The sequence below is a fragment of the Plectropomus leopardus genome, chromosome 7 (assembly GCF_026936395.1).
Source record: "Plectropomus leopardus strain MGB_pleo_1.0 chromosome 7, ASM2693639v1, whole genome shotgun sequence".
NCBI lineage: Eukaryota > Metazoa > Chordata > Actinopteri > Perciformes > Serranidae > Plectropomus > Plectropomus leopardus.
The window spans coordinates 24,449,826-24,477,740 of NC_142182.1; the positions used below are offsets into that span (position 1 = coordinate 24,449,826).

Genomic DNA, 27,915 nt, shown 5'->3' on the forward strand with positions numbered 1-27,915 from the left:
TAGCTGAATTAAATAAATGTACTTTGTTATATTCCACCATTGTGTGTGTGTGTGTGTGTGTGTGTGTGTGTGTCTGTGTGTGTGCATGCCTTGTACACACTGACATACAAATTGTACCTAAGTAGGCCCTCTTTACTTAGTCTTATTGTCTCGTGAAGCAAACTGAACAGATTGCATATGAAATACTGCGTAAACAACATTTAAAGTTTCATTTGAAAAAGTTCTAGTAAAAAAAAGTTGTTTAGAAGTAACTTTATAGTGGTGATTTACTAAAGAAGCCATTCGGGTTCCGTACAATATGCAAACAGGCCTATATGTTGGAAGATATACTCCTAATATTATAACGATTATTGCCATCATCATCATCATCATCTGAAGCCTGAGTGTCCCTTGGCTGCATGGATGTATTATAAAATCTTGGATGTTGTAATGTGGGCTGCAGGTTATAATGTGTTCCTCCTGTCGGGGGCGGTGTTGAGCCAGTTTCTCCTCCACAAAGAATATAAAGGAGCTGATGAAAAAAGGCGAACTTGCCTTCAATTGTTCAAGCCTAACGTCATGGAAAGAGTTACTTTGTTGCAGCGCGCACAGGAATAAACCCAAAGAAACAACACGGAGCCGTGATGTGTTGATACTCTGTAGAAGGAGATTGTTTTGGTTACTGATGTGCGTCTTTTTGTATCCAGTTTTAAGGATCGAGTGAAGATGCGCAGGAACCTGTTTACAAGGAAAACGCAGCAAGTTTCAGTCTGAGGGAATGCGGAGCAGGCTCACAATGCACAGGGATACCATTTCTCACTCCTCTGTTTTTCTGCACGCCGGTACACTTTGTCTCAAAGATGTATTCACCAAGGATCATTTTTAGGCTCCGTGATGAGAAACAAGTGTCCGATAAAGGAACAACGCGAGGTTGCAGTGCAGTTTCTGAGGATTAAAACCACCGTGGGTGATTGTGGAGGATCTCTGTGGTGAAACCAGTTTTGTTTTTGAACCTGTTGTGTTAGGAGAGGAATGTGAGAGCCCTTCTGTTATGAGGAAGTTAATGTGTTATAGAGCATTTATAGCCTAAAGTTATTGATAGACTTTTAAGTATAATAGAAAGTAAGACAAAAGAGCGATAGCCTCAATGGGCTGAAGATGCTAGTGGGCACAGTAGGTACATTTTAGACTTTTATTTTGGAATAATAGTTTTACGTAACTGTTGGCTTCTCCTGTGTTTACTGAGTGCCAGCTCATTAAATTTTCACAAGTCATACTGTTGCACCTGATCTAACAGCTGCCATGTAATTTGAGATGACTTTAAATATTACAGTGAGCTAGATGTTTCCAACACAGCATGCATCAGGACAGTAGCATCATCTAGGCACAATGTGCGTGTAGAAGTTTTCTTGCTTTTGGACCCACTTGAGTATCAAGATGTCAGTGAAAGCCAAAGCAATCTACACTTTTCTGAGTGAAAACAAAGAGGAGATCAGCATCCAGGAGAATGAGGAACTGGTTATCTTTGATGAGAAGTCGGTGGATGGCTGGTTTCAGGGGGAGAACAGCCGAGGGGAGAGGGGTCTCTTTCCTGCATCATATGTGGAGATTATTCGCACTCGCTCAAACTCAAATGTGACTGACTGCTCCATAAGCCCGGCGGGATCTTTAGGAAATGACTCCTCCTACTTCCCCTCAACCCCAAACACCACTCTGCATTTGCAGCAGAGTTACTATGATGACGACGATGATGACTGGGATGACTGGGACGACAGATCGACGGTGGTGGACGATGGTGACCACACTAGGAGCCCGGGGGCCAATGGACATGCCCATCAGAGCCCACTGTCCAACAACCCCAATGTGCACTACCGGGCCAAACCGCACATGGAGAGACAGGACAGTATCTCCAGCTCGAGGAAAGGCAGCATGGTGGGTAGGAACTTGAACAGGTTTTCCAGCTTTGTCCGCTCAGGTGTAGAAGCGTTTGTGTTGGGCGATGTGCCCATGATGGCGAAGATAGCCGAGTCATACACCATTGAAATGGGTCCCACGGGTCCCCTGTGGAAGGAGAGTCCGCAGCCTTTTTCCTGCTCCATTGAAGACCCCACAAAACAGACAAAGTTCAAGGGCATCAAGACATACATTTCGTACCGGGTCACGCCGAGCCACACAGGGCGTCCCGTCTACAGGCGCTACAAACACTTTGACTGGCTGTACAACCGCTTGCTGCACAAGTTCACTGTGATCTCCGTGCCTCACCTGCCTGAGAAGCAGGCCACGGGGCGATTTGAGGAAGACTTCATCGAGAAGCGTAAGAGACGACTGATATTGTGGATGAACCACATGACCAGTCACCCAGTCCTCTCCCAGTACGAAGGCTTTGAGCACTTTCTCATGTGTGCCGATGACAAGCAGTGGAAACTGGGCAAGAGACGGGCGGAGAAGGATGAGATGGTTGGTGCCCACTTCATGCTGACCCTCCAAATCCCCAATGAGCACCAGGATCTTCAGGATGTAGAGGAGCGCATTGACACCTTCAAGGCCTTCGCTAAGAAAATGGATGACAGTGTGATGCAGCTCACACATGTTGCCTCAGAGCTGGTGCGCAAGCACCTGGGCGGATTCAGGAAGGAGTTCCAGCGACTTGGAAATGCCTTCCAGTCCATCAGCCAGTCATTCATGCTGGACCCTCCACACAGCTCAGAGACCCTCAACAACGCCATCTCCCATACAGGCCGCACCTATGAGAACATTGGAGAGATGTTTGCAGAGCAACCTAAGTATGACCTCTTCCATATGCTGGACAAGCTGTCGCTCTATCAAGGCCTGCTCGGCAACTTCCCCGACATCATTCATCTACAGAAAGGTAAAATCATCCACGCGTAGTTCTGACATGTGAGAGATTTCTCTAATGTCATCATGCATGCAAACCCAATTATCGGAAAATTATAAATGCGACCATACTAATGATTACAAGTATGATCAACACAGATGTTTGGAAGTATCCTCAGCGTCCCATCTGAATTTAATTACAGCAGCTTCATTCATGTTTTAACTAAATGGCCAAAGAAAATTCCCTGTTTGAAATGACAAAATTTAACTTTTTCTAGCCATCAGGCCACATAATGAGCTCTTCATCTCACAGCAGGTAGAATTTATCAGAGTGGCCAAACTGATTATTATTGCACCTTAATACTAAGACACACAGCCACCAATCACAACTTTGTAACAACTGCTGTAGTGTTCTACAGTCGAGACAGTCAGTGAGAATGTGGGAAAGAGTTAAAAGTGTCAGAAGTTTCAATAATTGTAAGTTACAATACAGAATCTGTCTGCTGATGTGAACAAACAGAGCTGATGGCCTGTGATCACACTTTGCTTCACAATATGTGCTATGTATTTAGTTATGGTTGACAGATTGGGTCAAGTTTTGCCTCCAGCATCAGACACACATGCAGACATACACCATTTGAACCCATGAATGAATGAAACATAGTGCCAGTGTGTTTTATGTGTCAGTCTAGGATGAATATTAGGCCAGTGTTTGCCTGCAGCACCTGAGGTCACCTGCTTCAACTCCTTGACTTCTCTCCAACCAGACATACACACACCCACATATTACCACATATCTCAGTTTAACAAATACTTTTTATAACAATGATGGAATTTGACAACCCACACGAACATGTCACTGGAGAGATAGTGGAGCATAATGCAATACTCAAATAGAAAATCTTACCTAAAGTAAAACAGTCAGTATGTCTTTGGGATAAACGATCCAAAGAGCCATTAGAGAAAAAGTTAAACTATTTATGTACATAGTGATAAAAAACTACTATTGATAATATGTCTTAAATTGGCAGTGCCTGTTGTTGTGGACATCCACCTTAGATTCCTCTGGGTTCTGTTCAAACTTTGATGAGACAAATAGGCGAGCGCTTTGTTGTGGTGTAATATTACAACCAACAGCCATGATGTAACAAGGGCGCCGGAGTAACGCAGGCAGGGAGTAGCTTATGTACAAGTGATATGTCATCAGTTTATCTAAACCTTTGTGATGTTGGCCCTCCTCAAACTTTTGGTGAATTCTATCGGTAGGGGAAGTAGCCTAAAAGCTGAGTTGCTGGTGATAGAAGTCATTGTTGGATATATGACATTAGGCACTTCTGGAGAAAACGGTTCTGGGGACTTCCTGAGAGGAACTGTCCACAGGGGAGCTTCCCCTAAGAACTACATACCTTCTGCTTCTACAATGTTTTTGACATCTTTCTCCTTCTCACAGTGGTTGTGCCATCAAAATATACTTTAAATTGATACTAATGCCTACCAGCTGTGCAAACTACCCATTTCATCTTCTTTTCAAACTTCAAACGTATTCTCGCCTGCAGAAGCAAAGGTTTCCAAAAACTGGAAAAAAAAAATAAAATAAAATAATAATAATAAAAAAAAAAATCAGTTACCACTATTTTTATAGTACAATGCTAGTCACACTAGGCCCTGCAATATCCACTATTTTTACTACTTTTATTTCTGTAAACCTAAATCAAGAGTAAACAAACTCACTTGTAAATGTGGCAAAAAAAAAAGATCCAGGTGACACTTCCGCGGGGCCAAATAAATGCCTTTAGGGACAAGAGACTGCTTATATTTGCTGAAAACTGCTGCATCACCACTGGAATCAATGTTTTATTTTACTCTCATAAGCTCACTGGTGTTTAATCAGTAACCAAAATTTTCCTGTATCTGTTACATTCCTGATTTGCATACTCATGACAGTCGTGTTTGTGGCAGCTGATTTTCATAAACCTCATGGTGGAATATTAGTTCTTCTCTTGTCTGCATTGCAAATCAGGATTTTTCTTCTCTTACCCTTTTAGATCAGCCCATAAGAGCAGTGGCATATCAGCGTTCTGTGTCAACTCACAGACAAATAACACTATCAGCTGATTGGGTTAGTTACGGGGGAAGGATAGGGCGGCTACCAGTGAGGAATAGTGCTGTTTGTATATGTTATCTAACTTCAAACAGCAGGCGATGGTTATCATAGAGGTCATTTGTAATACAAATCAACTTGTCACAGTCACTCCACAAAGCTATATGAATGATATTAAAATCACAAAAAGTTAATATTATTATTCTATCTGCTGGTGTCAGGCTGTGCAGATAGTTGCAGTTTTACTTGCCGAAGTTGTGTAATATTTGACTGTGAAATTTAATTTTTAAATGCTTGAAGCACCACACAGGAAATTCCATTCATCTTTATTATAATGAGATGACAAAGGTTGATATCCCAAAAATATTTGCTTGGCTATGTACCACTGGGGTTAAGTAGAAAAATATGTCTCTCTTTAATTTTGGCAAACTGACATTTAAAAATAACACTTACTGTTTAAAGAAGCAACATGTTCTTCCTCTTATAAACGGAATAAGCAACAACACTTCCACGCCTGCTCAATTTAATACACTCAAGCCTATGATGGCTAATGTTGGCAAACTTTTGTTGGATTTGCCGTGTTATTGTCATGAGTGAGCCAGTTTAACCATCTGGTAATTGTCACTTGTAGCCACACTGTTCATCAAAAGTCACATTGCATCACTGTAAGGGAACTTTTTTTTCAAAAGTAGGAGGAAGAGTAAAGAGAGAAAGTATAAAGAGGTATTTGAATATTGTTTTTGCAATCATCTTTGGCATTTTTGCAAACATCAAGGGATTTTTTCCCCATTAAAGGATGATGATGAGAATTATTGAAAATGTTGGCATAGTTTGGCTCTACCAACCACAAATACATTACACATTGTACATTGTATGCTTAATATGTATGATATCAACTTCTCTAAAATGTGAGATCAACAAAATAAGTTGGTTTTAGGCCATCTGTTGCTGTGTTACCTGCAAGGCTAATCCCATGAAAAACAATTGTTTTTTCTTTAGTGAGACATTGCTGTGTTTCCAGTGGGGATAGTGCTATGATAAACAGTTGTTTTTTTTTTACCAAGTCACACTGTGTTTCCTGCAGAGTTAATGCCAAGAAAAGCAGTTGCTTTTTTACCAAGACATCGCTGCAGCTCTTAGCCACCAACCAAGTGTTTTAAGCGCAAATGCTCAAAAACACATTAACCATAGTGCTGTTGAAACATAAAGAAATGAAAAGTTTACATGATATACAAGTGCAGCCTCTGTGGTTAGCAGAAACATACAATGCCAACATTTATTTTATTAATTTTGCAGATTGGGTTTTATATCCTGTGTATAGCCCAATTGTGTGCTTTATGCTAACAAAATAAAGTATCGAGGGATTGTTTGCTTCATCTAATATTTCTCTATCTTGAAGAGAATGGACAACTGACCCTAAGCTTAATAACCTTGGTTGTCTTGTGGCAAATGCTGCAATGCATTGCATGATATATTTGCAACTTAGCAGTATTCTTGCCACCCTATATACTTGTATTTACCCTGATACTTGCCTGAAAGTTGGCATTCCTTTAATATTTGGTAATTATTCAGACACTGAAAGTCAATGGCAAATGCCTTGTGGCTTTGTTTACTTTCTCTTTAACAAATTGTTTATTATTTAAATCATAATCTTGACAAGTTTAGACTATTTTAGGTTGGCAATATCTTAAAAAACTGGCTGTGTTTAGACAAAGCTTGGCTTCTTTTGTTATAGTTTTGTTATCTGTACCTAAGCGTTTTTTTAAAGAGTAAAATGGTACCCAACCTTAGCCCAAAGACAACAAATAATGTGCACAAGGAGGTTTTGCAGCAGTGTTTTAGCGCAGTCAGAGACCTTTTCCCTCTGCTGGGTCTTCCCTGCCGGTCCACATAACTCCCCTTGATGTGACTTGTGTTCTGCTGAACCAGATACAGCTGTGGCAACACTCAGAACACACAGAACTGAGGTCAGCCTTTTCCGGTGCACTCCTCCTCTTCATGTCCTTATTGCCTCTTTCCTACCTGATTTTCCTCTTCACCAATTCTATAGGAGCTTTTTTTAACTGTGATCCTGGAGAGCATGTGAACTGCAGGAATGTTAACTGTCTTTGAAACGTGGTGCTGGGCAGGGACTGCATGTGGCCTTGATAAAATGGATCTAGGGAGGAGAAGGGTTCGGGATAATGTCAGAAAAAAATCAGGGTGTGCTCCAGACATGTCTGTCTCTCCATTTTCTCTGTCCTGTTTTAGCTTTTAGACCACAGATCTTTGAGTCTTTTCTGCTATGCTTTCTACTGTTAGTCAGTCTACGAGTTAGTCTGTCTGGTTCGTTATCCTCTTCAAGTCCATCTTCTTCTTTTAATCTTTCCCCCTCATGTTTCCCCTAAAGACACCCACATCAGAGCTGTCTGTCTGGGCAGCTGCCCTGGTTTCAATAATAGACAAAGTAAATCTAGTGTGGTCCAAAGGCGTGGACTCCTAACATTGCTCTGCTGTACTTTGAACCTCTGCCAACCCTAATCCCATAGACCATGATCTCATTTGAATACAATTGAAAATCTCAATCTATAGGGTTAATTACATTGCAGTGTTATAGAATAATGGGCCTCTGAGGCTTCAGTGCGAGAGACAGATGTGAGCCCTGCCGGCTACATCTGCACTGCCAGTCACAATTACTCATTCGAATGATCCTGGACTCTGAAACTGACTGTGCCTCTTATGCATTTATGTACATAATCATAAACTGAGCAATGCTGTTCTTCTACATCCCCGTCACCAGAGGAAAATGTTGGCATTGCATGTTTCCGCAAACACCAGATTGTTACATTTGTAGTCTTCATGCTTATCACATTAATGTTTCTAAAGTGACTTTGTATATGAGCTGAGTTTGTCATTAGGCAGTGGAGGAGATATTGGATGACGGGACATCTAGGTAAGAGGCCTGCCAAGCTGCAGACCACTGTTTTAAACCAACAAACAACAAAACCTGGTGTTCTTTAGTGAGTCATCACTTTTAAGTGGCTTTTTAACCACCAAAAATTGGTATTTTTTAGCAACCCGTCTCTGTGTTCCATTAGGGATAGCGTCACGAAAAGCACTTATTTTTTTATAAAGACATCGTTTCTTTTCCTGCCGGGATTGTGCCACCAAAACTAAGTATATTTTGAACCCTAACACAGTAAGCAGACAGTCGGCTGTTGGACAATGTTTGGGCTATTGGTGAGCATCTCTCAACCTGGTCTTTGTTGTCGGTCTTAGTCAGCCCCAGTCAGCTCTTGTCTGAGCCGGCGGAGCCCTTGGTTAAAGAAATCACTCTGATTTGCAGTTCAGCTCAGTGCACGAGTAGAAAAGTTTGTTTCAGTCTCCCGTCCTCTTGATCATAGTCATTTGTTTGCTTTCCTCACCTCTGTTTGTCATATTAGCTAAGATTCTTTTTTTTATCCATTGAGCTTTTTAGCATAAACTGTTCATAGTGGTTTGTGTTATTGTTCTCTAGTGCAAGGGAAATATCATTTGTGGTGCTGACTGTGAATGTGCTAACTGGCTAACTATCATCTTGAATCCGTCCTGCTGGTCTCCAGGTTTCCCTTTGTGAATGATGAATATAGACTACTGCTGTCAGATGGTATGAAAAGTTATTTCCTCTCATGCAGGCGCAAAACGTACATGCTAGCTGGCTTTTGACAGTAGTCTTTGCAGTGTGTTTAAGTGCAACCTTTTAGCCGAGACGTAAGAAACTTGAGGCGATGCAACAGTTGGTCTTTGTCCGAACTAGTTCTTTGATGTCAGTTTGTTGAGTCTGGGCCTTAAGCCAAAACATGATCTGATCATAACCAAGTGCTTTTTATGCGTAAACCTAACCACATGTTAACCACAGCATTGTTAAAGCATGAAGTGTTAATACATCTACTATATAATAATATGCAAGTGTGATGTATCTGTGGTTTGCAGAAACACACATTTACTCTGGTGATTGAGTTGTCTAATATCAATCTGATCCTAAATATTCAATATGTGGGCTATTCTCTGGAACTGAAGTTACACAGACAGCAATTGTTACATGTCAGGTATTCATGAGAGTAAAGCAAGTATCATGTTCTGCAGATTTTGTACCTGGCAACAACTGAGGCACTAATCTGAGATAAAACCACCTCATGAAGCTTTGAATTAGCACAAAAGGCTTCACAATAGAGTGAAACCAACCCGCCCCGCGCTGTGGGTATCAGTCTGATCTGATCTAATCACATGTTGTGTAAGATGAAATCTGAGGCGTTTGCTCTGCAGGAGATCTGGATCTGCGTCACCTGTGTCCTTAGAACAACATGTTAAAACTTGAAGTTCAATTAAAGAAAGCAACTCAACGGTTACTGTTAAATTATTGTGGATAATCCAAAAGGATGAGTAAGTTGAACATCCTGAAGTACAAGGTCATGAATAACATGAAACCAAAGCAAAAGTCATGACAGTTTTTTCAAATAAAATCCACCAGACTTAAACTGTTCTCCTGTTATCTTGACTCATGCTTTTGGCATCTGGATTGTTATTAAGCACAGAAAGGATGGTCCTTCCCATATCAACTATTGCTGATAGTGGGATAAAACCTTCTGTGATCCAGAGCAGAGCATTATTCAGTTTGAGAATGAGCTAGATCCGCTGGGACGCCTCCAGCAGACTTTTAATCTGGCCAAGAGGTTAGTTGTCCTCCATATGGCAACACGTTAAAACACCACTTGCAGGCTGTATCTGTCTGAAGGAAAAGATTTTGAGTTGCCAGTTTTGAGTAAATGTGAATGCCCCCTTGATATGCAACAGAGTGTTGTCTAAACTACACATTTTGGGATTGTGCCTGCATGCACATATGAACATCTTTGTGTGTTTTGTCTGAACAGATCTCAGTATTGTTTAATCTATCAAAATGCTGACCAGAAGCTTGTGTGGTGTTTAGATTGTCTGACAAACATGTTGCAGATTAACATTCCCTATAATTCCAAATGCAGCACTGTAAGCGGGTAAGCAAACCTCAGTCCGTGAAACCATGCGAGGGTTTCAGGAGGGTGCAGTGGCTCAGTTATGGCACCTTTTGAACATTGATTGTATGTTATTTTGTTGGCCGCAGTCCCTGTCTCTGTCTGTGGTGACTATGGAGAGCAAATGTTTTGTCTCTCCTGTTAACGTACTCATAAATCTTGACAAAGGCTAGGTTCTCTTCTTCACACACACTGTGTATCCACATGCTTCTGCATTCCTGTCTGTGTTGGCCCCAGTGCACTGCTGTTTCACACTGAAGGAGATTACAGATGTCTCCAAGAACTTGGTCTTTACCACCGCCACCTCCCTCCTCCTCTCAGAGAACCACAGCTTATGTGGTTAAGTGTCATTAGACTGAAAAGGCATGAGGTAAGAGAGGAGTTAGCTTAAATTTGAAAAGACTAATGCCATAGCTATTCCACATCATTTTTTTAATGTTCTGTCCCGCTCATGAACTTGAATTGGACAAAAACTTTTTTACAGCCTAAGTTACAACAACATGTTAGTCCATAGTTATTAAGGTCATCCAGACAAAAAATAGCCCTGGGTTAAGAAATGCAGCCCTCTCATTTATTTCTGAATGGACCACTGCATTGGTATCAAAGTTTTGCCAACTTCAACAATGTTCAGTTTTTACCTCAATGCAATGCAGTGTCGTTTGGTATGGACTAGTTTAGCCAATAAAGTACATGTACGCACCCATTCCTAGATGGATCAGGGGCATTTAAGTGTAATTCAGCCGGCTACCTGTCCAGCTCACGTTGGTGGACAGACAAAGTTAGCAACTAGCTGGTAGCAGAGCATTTCAAAGCTAAAGAGCTAGATATTTTTCTCAAGAAGTTGGTGGAGACCACAGCGGAGGTAAAACGAGACTCCAAATGCTTGCTAATGTTGCTCTGTGTCTGCTGGAAGTGTGAATAGATTTACGCCAGATGTGTCAAGTGGCCAGAAGATTATTTTTTACAGCATAGACCCAGTGCTGCTCTAGTCTGAGAGCCTGCTCATAGTGAAGCGCAGGTTTTAAAACCTGCACCAGCCTGGCCTGTTATGCTGATGATGAATTGAGAGATTGACATATCTCAGACTTCAAAAGATTTTCATGGTCAAAAAAAGGGATAATGAAAACCCTGAGAGCAGCTTTAGTAAAAGGTGGACTGTTGTACAATATTTCCTTTGTCACTTAAAGACCCACCTACCAAACCCCTTGAGGTTTTCTAACAAGCTTACCCAAGCCACCTCAACTTGTGGGACCTGCGAGTTGTGGCACATCACTACCTTCTAAGTATTATGTGGTAGCTTATACTGTTATTTCCACTGCATGGTACTGCAGGGCTTTACTCGACTAGCTCCTTTTTTAATTTTCCATTTGCAAAAGTTCTGTATAGTAGTTTTTTGGTACCGGGTAGGTTGAGGTTCGAAGCAAAGAAAGGCAGGTTGGGTTAATTGGAAAACCTGAAGACGCCTGTAGATGTGAATGTGTTTATTCGTCTATATGTTTGTAATAGATTGGCAACCTGCCAAGGGTGTACCTTGCCTCTGACTGAATGCATGTTGGGGCAGACTTTACTCCCCGTCAACCGTTAACAGGAAAAGTGGTTTTGGAAGTTGTCCCTGCTTGCATTGTTATGAATAAATGGAAAATAAAAGTCATTGGCATCTGCATATGTTCATGATTTGATCAATCCATTCTTTGGCATCACGTTCACCAGTTAGCTCACACATTAATTGTTTTACAGGCTCTTTCTATTGAGCTCCAGTGCAGCTAAAGTACCACAAAACAACTTCTTCTTTGTCTCTGTCTTGCTACAAGTGTTTAGTTTAAAGGGAAGATTCGTCCCACCAGCCTGCTAATCTTTTCCCTCCCTTGACAGGAATGAAGCTTTAACTGTCAGAGAGGTTCTGGGTGACTGCCAGTTGTAGTCATGGTAGCGCTGACACAATGCTTGTGGTTGGCATTGGAGACGCCATCCCTCAGAGGAGAGCATTGTTAGCTGTTGCTGGTCTTTTCTAGTGTCACGAAAAAGACCATCATAAAAGTAAGGACTATGGAAAACCCTCGTCATTTAAGAATTTCAGTCGTCGGTTGAAGTTGCACATTGCTTTGTATTGCCAGTTACAGCTAACATTCTGATCAGCCCATCATAGGAACATCTTGCATTTTTCTTTTATTTTACTGCCTCTCTCAAGTTATTGCAACACTTCAGAGTTAGACATAAGTTGCACAGCAAACACACAGAGGAAATAATACATCTGTTGCATAACAAAAGAGCTGGAACTGTTTGAAATCAATTAAATGTCAGAATCAGAAACAGAAGAGAAAGCCTTAAGACTCGGAGGGATTTCGGGATATTACAACGCTTGTCTCACAAAGCTTAAAGTAATAATGATAAGTTATACAGAACAATTATGATGTCACAGCTAATGTTGACATGATTATTTATTTTACTTGATTTGTGATGACATCAGTTTTTTTCGGAACTTTTTGAGGCTGGTTGAGTTTAAAAAGCCAACATCACTCATAATAAAGCTAATTTTGTTCCGTATGACAGCTGGAAATCCCAAATATTTTTTATCCATAGAGTCCAACTTTTAATTTCACTGAATACACCCTTTTTCATTAAAAAAAATGTTTGAAAACCTGATCTGGAAAGGGTTGAATTTAATCCCCTTGCAGCAAAACATTGCGAGATAAATAGGGAGATATTAGTGGTGATTAATTACACCTCCCTTCAACATAAGTGCGAAACATAAACAAATACATCTTGATAGGAACATGTCTGACAGAAGCAGGGATTTACAACACCATCTGTGTGAAACTGAAGTATATAATAGTTTTAGATCAGATTCGCTGGACATATTTAAGAAAGAAAGAACATCTGTTGAACATCTCTATGCATGGCTTCAATTAAGAGCTTCTATTGGAGCTCTTGGAAGCTTCATGTCTTATTTCTGTAAGTGTAACGGTCAAAAAAGTAGTAGAGTGCATAGAGTAGTATTGAGCGTGCAAAGAAAGTTGCACAGATTAAGCATTTCTGATGCCTAATTCTCCGTGCAGGCTAAAGAGGGTGGTTCTGTTTTGAACATTCCTGAACCCTGAAGTAATAAAAAAATGAAAAATCAAAGAATTGGAAATATTTCTTTCAGTGTCCCGTAGCCAATTAGCCCCAAAGATAAATGGCCAAAGGATATTTGAGATGGCAAAATCATCTGAAAGCACATTCCAGGTCAGGACACAAACCCTGGCTCTGTTTTTATCTGAGTATCTGATTGGCTGGTGTAAACACATTTACTGTTAGCTTACTCAGCAGTGGGTTTTGTCATGTTTGTGTATCCTCTGGGCTTTTAGGGCCCACATTAAACACTGTCAGATATTGCAGAGTCCTTTTGACCCTGTCATGCATTCTTGAAGCTGTGTCTCAGTTTTTCTTCTCTTCTCAAGCCTCCCTTTCCTCTCTGTTTTCAGATTTTAAGCTCTTCTGCACACCCTCTGCCTTCTCTTTTTTCTTTCCTTTTCTCATCTCCTCTTTTCCATCAAGTTAAATGGCACTAGCCTATTTACTTTAATTTGTCTTGTCATAATAGACTTAAGGTTGAGTCATATGGGCATTTAAAGGGGACCTGTTATGCTCATTTTCAGGTTCATACTTGTATGTGGATTTCTATTAGGAAATGTTCATATGCTTGTATGTTCAAAATACATTTTAGTCCACTTTGATAGGCCAGGGTTTCTAGGTCTTCCTTATCTGCACTATCAGTGTCTGCACCGTCAATGCAGCTGTGGGAATGACTGTTATAAAATATAGTGACACTTTCTACCATTAAAAAAAAAAAAAACACCAATAAAACCTTTCAAACCAAAGTCTTCACAACCGGACATGCTCTGACATGTTTGCATTTCATTAGCATGTAGCTGCATATAATAGCAGTGTACTAGCAACCTAGGGAATAACTGTCACTGAGTGTAGTGACACATCTCAACGTGGAAAATGACTAATAAAAGTTTCTTAACTAGAACCTCGCAATCAGACATGTTCCAGGGGAAATATGATCCAAAATCGTGGAAATTTTAACAACAGCGGCAACCAGGAATACACGTTTCCCTGACAATAGCATGTAGCCCATGTAGAACTTGCAGCTGAGAAATGATTGTATTAAAGTATAGTGCAGCTTTCTACAGTAAAAAAAAGTACAACCCTCACAACTGGACATGTTCCAGCAAGAATATGATCCAAAAACATGGAGAAATTAACAGCATCGACATAAAAGTTTACACGTTTACTTACTACATGTAGCTACATGTAGCAGTGAAGGTTATGGCACTTGTAGTAATTTTGCTGGAGCAGATAACCATATAAAGAGATCCATTATGAACTCTTGTCTCAAATGTAAACTATTTTTTTGAAACTTTGGTCACACTTCGTATGAACCTCCACCACTGTAATATTATTTTCATGACAAAAGAATAAATAAAATCATAATAGGTCCCCTTTAAAATGGAAAGATTTAGCAGCTTCTCTGCACCCCTTTCCTCTGTAATGATACAGTAGCATCTGACTGGAGCACCACCTACTGCCTTTCTCAACAAACCAACACCGAATATTCGCATAACAGTAGTAGATGCAAAAGCACATAACACTGCATTTTCCTCTGCTGATTCCAAGAAAATTTAGTCAGACTTTGCGCTTCATTTGGATGACAGCCCAATTTATGTCAGCAAGTGTCTAGCACCTATTTCACCTAGATTTACAGATACATTTCTGGTGTGACCTCAGCTAAGAGAACATTTTGTATCGCCAATATGGGAGCATATCTATGTTCCCAGGGTCCTATGTTCCCCAGCATAATATCCATCTAATATGACACATTACTGAGACCTTTAAAAGGGTGTCATGTTCTCAGAAATGTATGTTTTCACGGGTCAATATGCTGAAATTACCCACCCACAGCTTCAAGTCTACTCATGTTGAACTCCTTGAAACCTAAGCCTTCAAATTTGCAGACAGCTTTCTTTTCTTTTTTTCAGACACTGATATCTCCAATGGCTAAATGGATATTTACAATTCAAACTGCATTTAAAAACACCAATCTCCCTTAATTTATTTGCAGAAGATAGCCTTTACCAGTCTCTTACAATGTTAGTTTAGAACAAGCGCACAGGACCCTGGGAGAAAAAGGAATGACCTCTATCAATATATTTCAGTAAAAAGCTTTTTATTTGTAGCTATTTTCATTGACCTTTTTTGAGAGGTCAACAGAGAACAAAGGTCTTATCAGTTCACTGTGGTGCTTGACTCAGACGTCACGCACACACCCACACACACTCTCAGCCCTTAACTAATGGTCAGTGTTTTGTGGGGACAAGCTTCATTTGTCCCCAGTTGAAAAATGTTTCTGTTTACCCGTCTGTCCAATGTGAAAAACATCCACTAATCTTACCCTGTCACGTTATCCCTCCTGTGTTTGAAGTCTTAAGTTTATTTTACAGTACAGTGACTCACTCTGATTACGCAAACACGAAATGGAATACCCAGCTACACCACGTTTCCTCGCCAGTATTTGGACAATAAAGCAGTTTAAGGGTTTCAGACTTAAACTAGACTGTATTCTAGTATTTTAATATATGTGAATAATGGCTGTTTCAGTCACTTTGGTTTACCAAACAATATCTTGTGTTTGAAAGCGTCATGCCATTACCTGCCAAATATTTTCCATTTCACACTGCAAGAGAGAAATTTAGCCCAGTTCCAAGTTTTAAAGGAAAAATGAGGCTGCTGTGTGTTTTGTGGTTTGCCTTGCAGTTGGGAAGTCACTACATACTAGTGACTGTGCTTTCACACATTAGCTCAGTACTGTTTCACTGTCAGACTCACACAACTCGAGGGGATTGTGAAGGAATAAGCAATGATTTTAGAAATTGGAGATTGTATCCAACTGAACCTCTGAAGGGAAAGTACAACTTTTGTAGGAGAATATCTTGATTTATAATGATGAGGGCATTTTGGTTTATTCCAAATAACAGTCTGCTAATGCCTTTGTTTTGGAAATGCAATCATTTCTGCAAAAAGAGGTTAAAGAGGTTACTTTGTAGGAAAAGAAACTAAACTGATAACAGCACAGCCAGGGGCTTTAGTACTGCAAGAAACAAGCTGGATTTTTAACATGAAGACATTTTTTTCAGCTTGCTAACTAAGCTAACAAGTCAGGTCACATTACATGTGGCTGTCCAAAAACACCCATTACAGTAAAGTCTCTTGTCAAATGTTGATACTATCACACCACCAACACACAGCAAGCACTTCTGCACCTAGGGTTTCCATTATCCAGTTTCTGACCAGGATAATCTGCTGGTTGTAAAAGTTGGACCTATGTAATTCTCTCTGGTAATAATGTCCAATTGAAATATTTCCCTCTGAGAGTATGTGGACCTAACACCGTGTCCTAACAGCAAGCATGCGTTTCTCTGTCCTCAGTGAGTCTTTTAAATATGCACTTCTGCTGTGTCATAAACAAAGCATGTAAAATATCAGTTGTGCACTCCGGATCATACTTAAGACAACTTAAAAGATGGGGGAGTACTTGCTTTCTTCCCACATTTGTACTTTTTAGAGTGAAAACATACATTTATTTGTAATATTTACTGGAAATGACATAAAATTCAGCCAACAGCAAATAGGTAGTTATTAGCAATGGTTATATATCTGAAACTTTCAGCTCCCTGACATTCTCCCTCTAGTCAGCTTCGACCTTACTTAGGTTTTTGTAGTGACAGAGGTATCATACAAGAAACGCTTCATTTTAACTGAAAACTCTGCTGTCACTCATTCATTGTGGAGCAAAACAGGGCATCTGACAAAACTTAAGCTCAAAACAGCATGCTCTGCAGTGCTGCGTTGCTCAGGACAGTTAGAACATTATTATAGCTGTAGCAACTGTCCTGCCCCAGCCCTTAATCCTAGTCAAATCAAGTCAAATCAAGTCAAGTCAATTCTATTTATGAAGCCCATTATTACAAAACACAGTTTGCCTCAGAGGACTTTACAGCATATGACATCCCCCTGCCCTTAGACCCTCACATCACCTAAGTAAAAACTCCCCCAAAAAAACTCTGTAACGAGGGAAAAAAATGGTAGAAACCTTAGGAAGAGCAACTGAGAAGGGATCCCACTTCCAGGACGGACAGACGTGCAATAGATGTTGTAAATAACAATTAAATTACAATAATGACAAAAAGGACATTGAAAGAGAGAGAGAGAGATGAAACAGCAATAATGGTAAGCAATTGTGCTACTATAGTGTATACATTTGGCAGTTTCAGGATTGTGCTCAGCCAGGTCATTGATTAACACATATGTTTGCAGTTCGGGCAGGGCGCATTGGCGCTGTCCCAAGTTTTTGAAAACGCTGACCTACGTATCACTACCACCTATCAAACCATGTTAAGTTATGTTGACCGTGTACATACAAAAAAAACAGGGTTTAACTAATTTTTACAAACCCTCTTCAACTGAAAAGGCTCCTCTCCAGTTTGATGACGTATTTACTGTGGGATTAAACAGGAAGAATTATTTAATTGGCAGTGACTGGAAACAGTCCCAGATGAGAATGAGTTAAAATTAGACACATTTGTCTTGAAACTGCTGTGTGCTTAAGTTTGGATCTTAGAAAAATCTGCAGTCTGTGGAGGAAAATAATGCTGGCTTTGCTTAAAAGGAGCCCATCTAAAGGGAATTGGGAAATGTCATCAACACTATGTACAAGCACACAAGCAACACATGTTGTAAACACATACAACATCTTTAAGAGGCACTTCTGTCCTCAGTTTCATGTTTGTGTCAAATGGATAAGAGACAGATGAAGACGTAGAGAAGAAGTGCTGCACTTCCTGAACTCATCCCACAGTGACCTCGGGCTGTGGTAGTGGGGAATTTAGCAGATGCCTGACTTCGGTTCCCCAGAGGGTTGTGGCCATAATGACGCTTGACTGTCCCCATTCTTTTTCTCTCCGTCTCATTCACATACACATACTGAGTGACTTATGAAACTAGACAGGGTGTCCGCAGGGCTTAAAAAGCACTAATTTCAGTTCTCAAAAAGGTCTTAGAAGTTATCAGAAAGTCATGAATACTTTCTCTTGCCTTTCATAGACATCATTGTTAGCTACAAACTGTTTTTGTTTCCAATTTCATGTACACACTTAAACGAAAAGTGACATTGTTGCAAGAGTGGCTTATATGCACAGGAGGCTGTTCAATCCTTTTTTTGTGACGTTTTAGTCAGCAGCATAATTGTATTTAATTGTTTAATTAATCCATTCTTTTGCCACAAAATATGCATTCTGTGTGGTTTCAAAAAGGTCTTAATTTCAACTTGGTGAACTCTGCAGAAACCCTGCTTGAGAGTCATATTAGTGTTTTTGACTCCCCTGCACACTGTTGTCCTTTCCTTTTCTTTCCTCTCCTCTCACTCCCTCTTAATCCCCTACAGAGTGCTAATATCTCCCCAGCACAGACCCATGAAGCTGTCACACGTGAAATAGTTCAAGTCTCTCTTCGGCCACAGCAATAAAACATGCGGTAGCCAGGCTGGTTGGGCAAGATAAACAAATCTGGTGATTTTCCAGCCCACTGGCCGTGTATCATAGAGCATTTGTTAACTCGGTGAAAAGAGGCAGAAAGCCTGAAGTGGGAAAGAGGGATTGGTTTTTGTACAACAGAAGAGAACTAACACAGATTTGCCTTTTATTCAGTCACAGTTTTTCTTGTTGTAGCTTGTATTTTTAGGTTTTAAGATTTTGCATCAGATTGAGCTGCAACAAAGAGGACACCAAGCTTTGTTTGTGATTCGATTTTGCTTATCTGATCCAAACATGAAAAAGAATTGGGTTTGTAGCTTGAATTTTGCATCAATTTGGAGAACAGATTTAGCTTCAACGGTGAGGATGTCAAGTTTTCTTTGTGATGACGTTTAGCGTTAGATGACCCAAACACATTAAAAATGGAATTTGGTTTAAGAATTAAAAGCAGCCTTGACATCCTTGCTTTTTGTTCAAACAGTATTTGTTTTTGAGCTCGTATTATTGCAGCTTTTAGTTTCTCTTTCAATAGTGAGAGCAGATTTTGCTGCAAGGAAGAGCATGTCAAGTTTTCTTTGTGTTGAGATTTTGCAAAAGCAGATCCAAAAATGTTGATTCAACCCCCCCATTATTCCCCCACTGCACACACACACACACACACACACACACACACACAACCATGAGAGCCTTTCCTTTATATCCCACAGACATGCTATCTGGTGATGCACATTCTCCTCTCATGTGGAAAACAGAATACATGAATGTAGGTCACCGCCACAGACTGTAGTCCACACGCCTCCTTGCTGGAACAGACTGGAAGTGCTGTTCATGCTTTCCCAGACTTCTGCCAGGAATTCCATGAAAAATCCAGGGCAGCATGAACTCGCAGATACAATTAATGGATAAAACCTGAATTCTGCAGCAGATACATTAAAAACCAAACAACAACAAACTGTAAACTAGTCCTGCCAGTTAGTTCATCTGACTAAAATCAGCCGTCTTCCTGGTATCGAGCTCAGCTTGTGTGAGACTCGCTAATCTGATGGGAAATGCAGCATGGCAACATGCCATTAGGCTGCCATGTTCTTCTCTTGGAAAGTGACGTCATGTTCAGTCTGGGTAAATGTGGTTACAACATTATACTGAAACGAGACGTTTGGTATGCAATGAAACAAAAAGCAATTGTGTGGTCCCTGCTCTACCTATAAAGCGCACAGCTTCGCAGTAGTTTATTTCTGGGGTAAAAGTTACGATGTTGGTCTTTACTGCTGAGGGCCATGGAGGAGATACTGGTATAACATTACTGTTGTATTTTTTTACATTAAGCAGAACGTACAGAAATATAGACCCAACCAAAGAGCAATAATACATGAGACTGTTTTTAAATATACTTGACTTTTATGAGAACTTCTGTTATAGTGTTTTATTTGTATGCTTTTTTCCACATTTTAAAGCTTTTCAGTTATTCACGTCAGCTTACCACCACAAACATCTTATTTAGATACTCTGTTAGTTCTACATAGTCTGAAAATAGTGATTTGTATGTTGAAAGTGACGTTAAAAGGTCAGTCCAACCAGATACAAAAAAGAAACATATTTTCTCACTTCGCATCTAATCACTCAGTTAGTTTTGTTGTATTTGCCATGTTTATCTGTCAATTTAAAGGTACCCTAAGCAGGATATTTCTAAAAAAAACAAACAATGTACAGACTCTTATAAAAGTAATACCTCTCAGTCCCCACTAAAGACCCACTAAAAGATTGCAGTGGTGTCTTTTTCTGCAGAGCTTCTGCCCTCTGCCTGCATTTTCTCATATTCTGTTTTGGGATGTTTAAGTGTGTGTTCCCCCACAGCGCTCAGGTGAAGTCAGGGCTTTATAAAAAGATACTGACCAGGAGCCAGACGCATAAATGATGTGTACACATAAAACCATCACGTGCCTTTTCCCGCACATAAGATTGGATTCATAAAGAAGAAATATGTGGTAAAAGATGTGCCAACCTCACATATTCACATATTCAGAGCAGGCGTACACACAGTTTTAGCTGTGAGAGCTGCTGGTGATATGATAGGAAGGAAATTAAATATAAATTAGGGGTTAGAAAACAATGTTTTAAGGTTATCTGACAACTTCACTGATTGTGTGATTTATTTTTTACAGCTTATACTGCATTGTGTAAATTGTCATTCAAAGGCTCATTTATGAAGTTAATCTTAAATTATTTGTAAATGATTAAGTTCATGATTATTTTTATGTACATTCATCTCTCTGTCAGTGGTTGCTGAACATTTTAATGTTGAGCATTCTGTACAGTTGGTTTTCACATGAGCGCCATGAATGAATCATTGATCGTCCTTCTGACATTCAATCATAATGATGATTAAGATTTCACTGTTACAGTGATCAGCAGAAATGTGATGAATCAGTGATATGGACGGCTGCTCTGGCACTGTTGAAGAACCTTGGCGATGCAACGCAGTCGCAAAAACAATTCAGATAGAGGCATAAATGTTATGAAAAAAAACCCCCTCAAAACCTACAAAATAAAACCAAGCTACTGGCATAGCTAGATAGCACTGTGTATGTGATGAAATGCTTTTGTTTCATTTGGGTGGTGGCAAAGATGGGTATCTCAAAAATTTGGCAGGTTAAACTGAAACTATGTGTCATCACACACCACTTTAGGTAATAAAGAACCATGTCATTTGGACGCTTTAACAGGCCTACTGTTTGTGAAAGGGTAATACGGTAAACAAGCTAATTGCGCTCAAGATGGATGATTTGGATCTTCAGCTTCCAAGAGGCAGCCCTAGAAAACTGTTTTTCCGTAATCCTGCTGACAAACAGACAACAAATCTATCTGTGCAAGTTCTTGACGGAAGTGATAATGACAGCAATATTTTGTGTCTGTATTATTACAGTTTTATAAATAATATCTCTTTTTATCTTGACCCAGGTGCCTTTGCTAAGGTGAAGGAGAGCCAGCGGATGAGTGACGAAGGGAAGATGGACCAGGACGAGGCAGATGGCATTAGAAAACGCTGTCGGACGGTTGGGTTTGCCCTCCAGGCAGAGATGAGCCATTTCCATCGGCAGCGGGAGGTGGACTTCAAAGACATGATGCAGGCCTACCTCACGGAGCAGATAGCCTTTTACCAGCGTATTGTCCAGCAACTGGAGCGCACCCTGCGCATGTACGACTGTCTGTAAGGACGCCGAACTGCTGTCCAGTTCAAGATGCCAAAAACCACAGAAGAGAAGGAAAGGAAGATCCAAGTCTTGACTCTTTTATCAAGGCGTTTTCTTTGGTTCATTTTGAAAGGACCTGCAGATAAATGAAGCATTAGTTACTGGAAAGACGTACAAAGCCAGTCAGTCTTTCACTTTGATGGATTCAAAGTTTGTTTGCTTTTTTAAAAACCTACTGTACCTATTATTTTATGGAATACACATCACATAGGCAGTGTCACAGCATATTGTTTATTTTACATAATTTAAGGTGTTTGTAACATTAAAATAAGAATATAGGTTTCAGATCTAAGCGAATCTATAGTTGATTGTTCTGTAGTGTGACACCATGAAACGGGTTCTGTTTTGACATTGTCCCCTTCTCTCCAACATCATGCACTTTGGCTTATGCTGGGACTGATCCAAGTTGCTTTTAAAGGTCTAGTATGTAGGATTTAGATGGATATATTGGCAGAAATGGAATAATATTAATTAAGCATGTTTCCTTAAGTCTATAATCAGCTGAAAATAAGAATCATCGCGTTTCTTGACCTTAGAATGAGCCTATTATATCCACATAGGGAGCGGGTCCTCTTACACGGTGGCAGCCATGTTGCATCGCCATGTTCTTACAGTATTCCAGAACAAACAAACAAAACATTGGCTCTCAATAGGGCCAATAATGTTTTAGCGTTTTTCATTTTCACGTCAGCTACCTTAGTTAGCAGCCCCATTGTGGCGAGTTGAACAGTGTTGGAAAAAGACTGATTTTTATCGTGAAACCACTTTATTCTGCGTTTTTGCCATTTTCAATCAAGTCAGTTTGTTTTGGAGAGGAAGAAACCTGACCTGATAATCTAGCTCCCATAAAAAAAACAAACTTTGAGGAATCTGGATTAAATCTGGAGAAAAAGATGAGCACACATTAGCAGGTGCTAGGCTAGCAGCCTGCCTGCGATGAGCCGAACGGTGTCGGAAAAACATAGACTTACGTGAAACTGCCTATGAGACCTCTGCAGATAATTTTTTTTTTTTTAATTTTTAAAACTGAAGGAATTCAGTGCCACTAAATCCTACACACTGTACCTTTAATGTGTAACGCAAACACATTTAAACACATTAATCTTCTGGTGAATTTACCAACATCTGTTAAACATTCAAAATGTCTTTTCAATGCAGCATTTTAGGATTTTATTGAAATCACTGAAAGTATGAACTGCATAAAGTGAAGTTTCACCATCATCTTGTTGAGTGCTCATCTCGCTCAGGTGTTCACTGCTTTGAAATTCACATAAGTTTCTCTGGTATCTCTTAGTACAATTCGCAAATGACTGTCTTAACTTTGCAGCACGTGGAAGAATTACTGATACCATGTAATTCAGTTTAGTATGTCTTCTTTTATGATTTTCATGCAGTAAGTGCCTTAAGAGTCTGAGGCCTTCTGATGGAATATTTTAAATGGACCATTTGTCTGTAGCATGGCTTATGTTATATAGGGGGAAACTATTTGGAATGATTTAGGAACAAGTTTGCACGTTTTTATCTGTGGTGGGTCATAGTGTGTGGAGGTGTGTTTGTGTGGGTGAGAGTGAAATGATTTAACTACTGTGCTGATCAGTTCCCCCTTACCACGGTGGAAAACAAAATATATCTTTTTATGTAGCAGCAGGTTTATCTAGCCAACTAGTATGGATAGTAGTCAGATAGTTGAAGTGGATTAACTGGTTGTGTGAGGCAGAACATCAACTTGGCATTCAATGTTTGTTTTAAGTCATTTTGTAGACACAAGACTGAATTCTTCCTGTTACTAGAGTTTTGTGTTTAATGTAGTTTGGGTCAAAAAACAGTACGACTTAATGTTCATATCAAGTGTTTTAGAAGAACATCTAAAATCACATTACATAATTCAGATTATATCCGCACTGTACCCAAAAATAACTTAAAGAAACTGTTCTGATATTTTAGAAAATATACTTTGCTTTCATGAAAATTGAGCTACTACTAGCAGATGATTAACTTAGCATAGCCTGGAAACAGCTAAACCAAGCTCTGTCTATCTCGTTACTCACTAACTAAAAATGTTATATCTTATTTTGTTTCATCCAACCAAAAATGTCAATTTGCGGTTTTACATGCGGTTATGACAATATTACAGCATGTAACCTCCTGTAATACCACAACTTGTCCGTAATTGGGTTTTTAATTGGATTAAACAAATGAAATACGACATGTGAATCAGTGAGATTTAGAGGTGCTGGTAGGTAGATTTTGTGTCCGCAGATAATCAGGCTAAGTGTTTCTCTTTTTTTCAGTCTTTATGCTAAGCTAAGCTAACTGACTGTTCACTACTGCGTTAAATTCATGCTGCAGGGCAGAGTGACATCATTCTTCTTAAACAACTAACAGCAAGAAAGGGAATATGCATATTTCCCCAAATATTAAACTATTCATTAATACATATATCTTAATAATCTTCTTTCTCCAATCTTCTTCTTCCACAGTGAAGTTTCACTTTTTCCATTTTGTTTTTTTTTTACATTTACTGGCGAATTCACAAAGAATGGAGTGCGGCCGCTGATAGCATCATGGATTGTGCATCATTTACAACCACTACCTGCTCCTTCTTAAGGTCTGATTCACAAAATATATTGTGCTAATGATATTATTATATTATGGCCATACATTTTTGCAGGTGAGTGCAATTTGTCTTGTTTTGCATCTGATTGCAGTTATCCATGTGGCAAAGTATAAATATGCTTTTCTGCCAAGAACAACAATGAAATTTTCAGACCTGAAGCTACTGACTGATGAGGTGCAGAGGCACTCCTCAGAACTTTAAAATTGACAAAAAGAAACTGAATTAGGGTTAGTACTGGGTGTGACATAAATGAGATTCAGTTACCACAAACTCTAAAGATGCTCTTAATTTCACTGTAACTGCCTGTGACTAATAGTGTTGATCTTTGTGAATTAAACTGATTTTGCATTGAGGCTCAGAGGGGGGGGCAATTCTGCACCAAATGTATAGAAACAGCCACCTAGAAGTTTCCTTCCGAACTGATCATCCAGGCAGTTCCCAGCCAGTTATCAGTCAGCTCCTAGCCACTGGGAACCTCTCACTCTCTTCCTGTTTCCTGACACGATATGACAAGATTCAACAATAAACACACCCATTCCTTTTCAACATGTCACCATGAGATAGTGCTTCCTTCACAAAAACTAGTACACCAGTGACGTACACTGAAACACAGATTTTCAGTGGTGGAATATACAAAACAACTGATTTTGCAGCAGATTTCAGGTGCGGAAAAAACACTTTGGTTCCATAATCACTGCACAGCCTGGTGGATAGTTAAACCATTGCAATTGGTTTCACTTTGGGGCGTTATGAGACAGCTCTATGTTCACTATGTCAACAATGGGGATCTCATTCCAGCCAGGGACCAACCAAGGAACTGCGTCACAAATCTGCCCTGGCCCCATCACAGATGAACGGTAAACTCTAGCTGGCTACATCTGTATGCCCATTTAAATCCATGCAAATAGCACAGGAGCTCTGAGGCGCTATTTGCAGCGCAGTCAGTGGCGCATTTAACGCTTACGGGATCTTATTTGAGCAGGTTTAGCGGCCGCAAAAGCTATGCAAACCTTTTGTGCATTCGCCTGTGAATGTAGTAAAGTTTCCACACGATAAGATTTGAGTGACTCTGAGGATTTGAGTCCCACTCTTTACTGCGTTTATCACCAAATAAGAGTTGTTCCAGTAACATTACTCATTGTGTTTAACAAGAGAGAAATTTCATGGCAACTTGCGGTTGACGAGACTATCTTTAGCGACGTGTTAACCTTAGAGGTTTATGTGGAGTCTCCGTTGCAGTTATAAGCATTACCTCAAGACGTGACTTTTTTTTAGCTTCTCTTCAAGCAGTTTCCAGTGTTTATTTGTCAGTTGTGAGACACTTGATTTTTCATTTTGATCGAAGAGAGTTAGATCTCTCAGTGGTGTGTTTGGGTGCATATGAAAAGTGAAAGGAGACATTATTTTGCTCTGCCTGGTGTTTGTGATTGTCAAGAGCCGTATTTTGGTTCTCCCATAACAAAGAAGTGCTGATTCATGGTGCAGGTTTCTCAGTAAACAAATGGTCCCTGTGTGTGTCTGTTTGTGCGTGACTCAGTTATGAGTGTCTCAGTTACTGGTACTGTTCAGTCCACATCTGCAGCCTTTAACTCTTTGCAGTCTAAATGTGGTGTTGTTTTATGTTTGTTGTTTGAAAAACCTTTGCTTCTTCATAGTTCAGCATCGTTTTGTTAAATATCTGTTTGCATTTGCACTCATTACCATTTCTCCAAGACCAAAGAAGTCAGGCATTTTCTACTGGGCTTCCTTTTTTACTGTGTTTTGACTAAAATGGAATTAAATGTGCTCTCTGGTTTTGTAATTGAATCTGTTCTACTCTGAGGAAAATGTGAAGAGAGCTTTTGGAAAAACTTTAAAAAAAACAACCCAAAAAATAAATAAATAATTAAAACATTCCACAAAGAAACAATAAGGACACCAAAGGCACAGACAGATTTGTGGCAAAAGAACAACATGCAGGTACAACAGAAAAAGAAAGAAAAAAAAACAAAAACATTTCGAGAAGTGCTTGCAGCCTCAATCAGGTTTCCTAATGACACTATCAGCTCATGCTCCAAAGCTGCATGATAAGTTAAATGCCAGGCATTTCACACCAGTGACGGTTTCTCAACATAGATGCGAGAGCGGGTGAGTTGCGGGAACTTTGTGCTTTAGTTTCAGTCTCTGAAATAACAGATGGTGATTTTCCAGTCAGTAATTTGTTACTTGATTTAAGGGAAGGGGACCTAAAAATGGTAATAAAAGTAATGATGGTGATCGCCTACTGTCTTTCTGTTCTTTTGTGGATTTGTGCAGCAATATTGTGAGTTTATTCCTATGCAGACATATTTAGACCACTCAGTGCTTCTGTTTTATATCTGGAACATGCCAGCATCATATTTTATTTACAATAACACACATATCTCCCATCTAAGGTATAAAAAGGGCAACTGAGGCAACACTGATGAAACTGTGAGACACTGAAACATGCATCCACTTTATCCAGTGAGCTTTTGTTGTCAGAATACTGTTTTTGTATTTTTTCTATCCATGCTCAGCGCATCAGGATATTTATGAGCAGGATGTGATGACACACAAACAGTTTGTCCTGAATATAACCAAAACAAGGACAGCCAGGAGCTGTTATCCAAAATTCTCTGTACACATAAACATACTGACACAGTGACGTTATACCACAATAAATGACTCACAGAAATGTGTGCACGTGTCCCTAGAAGCATGAGTAGAGAAGAATTCTTCTCATTGTGTTGCAGAAGTCAATCTGTTAAGTCTATTATCTGTATGTTTTGACCACAAAGCATTTTTACTGTGTTTTTATCCATGGTAACACTGTGGCTGGCAGACGGTTGGTTCAGACTGAAATATCTCAAAAATCACTGGATGGATTGTCATGAAATTTTGTACAGACATTCATGATTGCCATAAGATGAAGCATACTGAGTTTTGTGATCCTCTGACTTTTTCTCCAGTGCCTGCAGAGAGGCTGCAAGATTTGTTTTTGAGACAAATATATCAAAACAACGACTAGATGGATTACTGTGAAATTTGCTTCAGGTATTAAAGAGGATGGATTCTACCAATTTTTGTAAAAACTTACAGTTAGTACAACCTCACAGAACTAACATGGCTGCAGGCTCTTAAAACTACCCAAGACCCAAAACTAAAAAGTATAGTTATAAATTTGCTTTTACATTGAGGATGAGTTCTACCAAATTTTGTTTCCTTGAGAGAGGAAACATCTTAACTTTTACTTTAAATAATCGATGAAGTTCTGTTGCTCCTTGTGCGTAAACGCACAAAGCTTCTCTCGTCATGGGGAGTCGGCTGTGGAGCAGCAGCAGACAACAGCGATGCTCTGGTCTCTGCTACGTTCACATTCTACAGAAGGTAATGATGTATTATTACCTCATTTTAATGCTGCGCTTCAGAAAAGTCAGAGGTCGGAGCTGGCAACGACATCACGCCCAAGTTCCAGCACAGCAAGTCAGAAAACCAATATGAGCAATAAGCAATCTGACTCCTAACCAGGTTA

At 39.8% G+C, this 27,915-nt stretch overlaps 1 protein-coding gene and 1 long non-coding RNA gene across 2 annotated transcripts in view; one reads left to right on the plus strand and one right to left on the minus strand.

Annotated features, from left to right (window-relative positions):
* The first annotated feature begins 508 nt into the window (after window positions 1-508).
* snx33 (sorting nexin 33) lies at window positions 509-27,082 on the plus strand. The gene is made up of 2 exons (XM_042495470.2): window positions 509-2,848; window positions 21,474-27,082. Exons 1-2 carry the CDS (start codon window positions 1,417-1,419, stop codon window positions 21,725-21,727), a joined length of 1,686 nt encoding a protein of 561 aa, XP_042351404.1. The 5' UTR covers window positions 509-1,416; the 3' UTR covers window positions 21,728-27,082.
* The window catches only part of LOC148189188 (uncharacterized), a 31,572-nt gene continuing 25,363 nt past the window's right edge, over window positions 21,707-27,915 (minus strand). The window contains exon 3 of the long non-coding RNA XR_015777038.1: window positions 21,707-21,842. This is a non-coding gene — a long non-coding RNA (uncharacterized LOC148189188). The remainder of the gene's footprint in view (window positions 21,843-27,915) is intronic.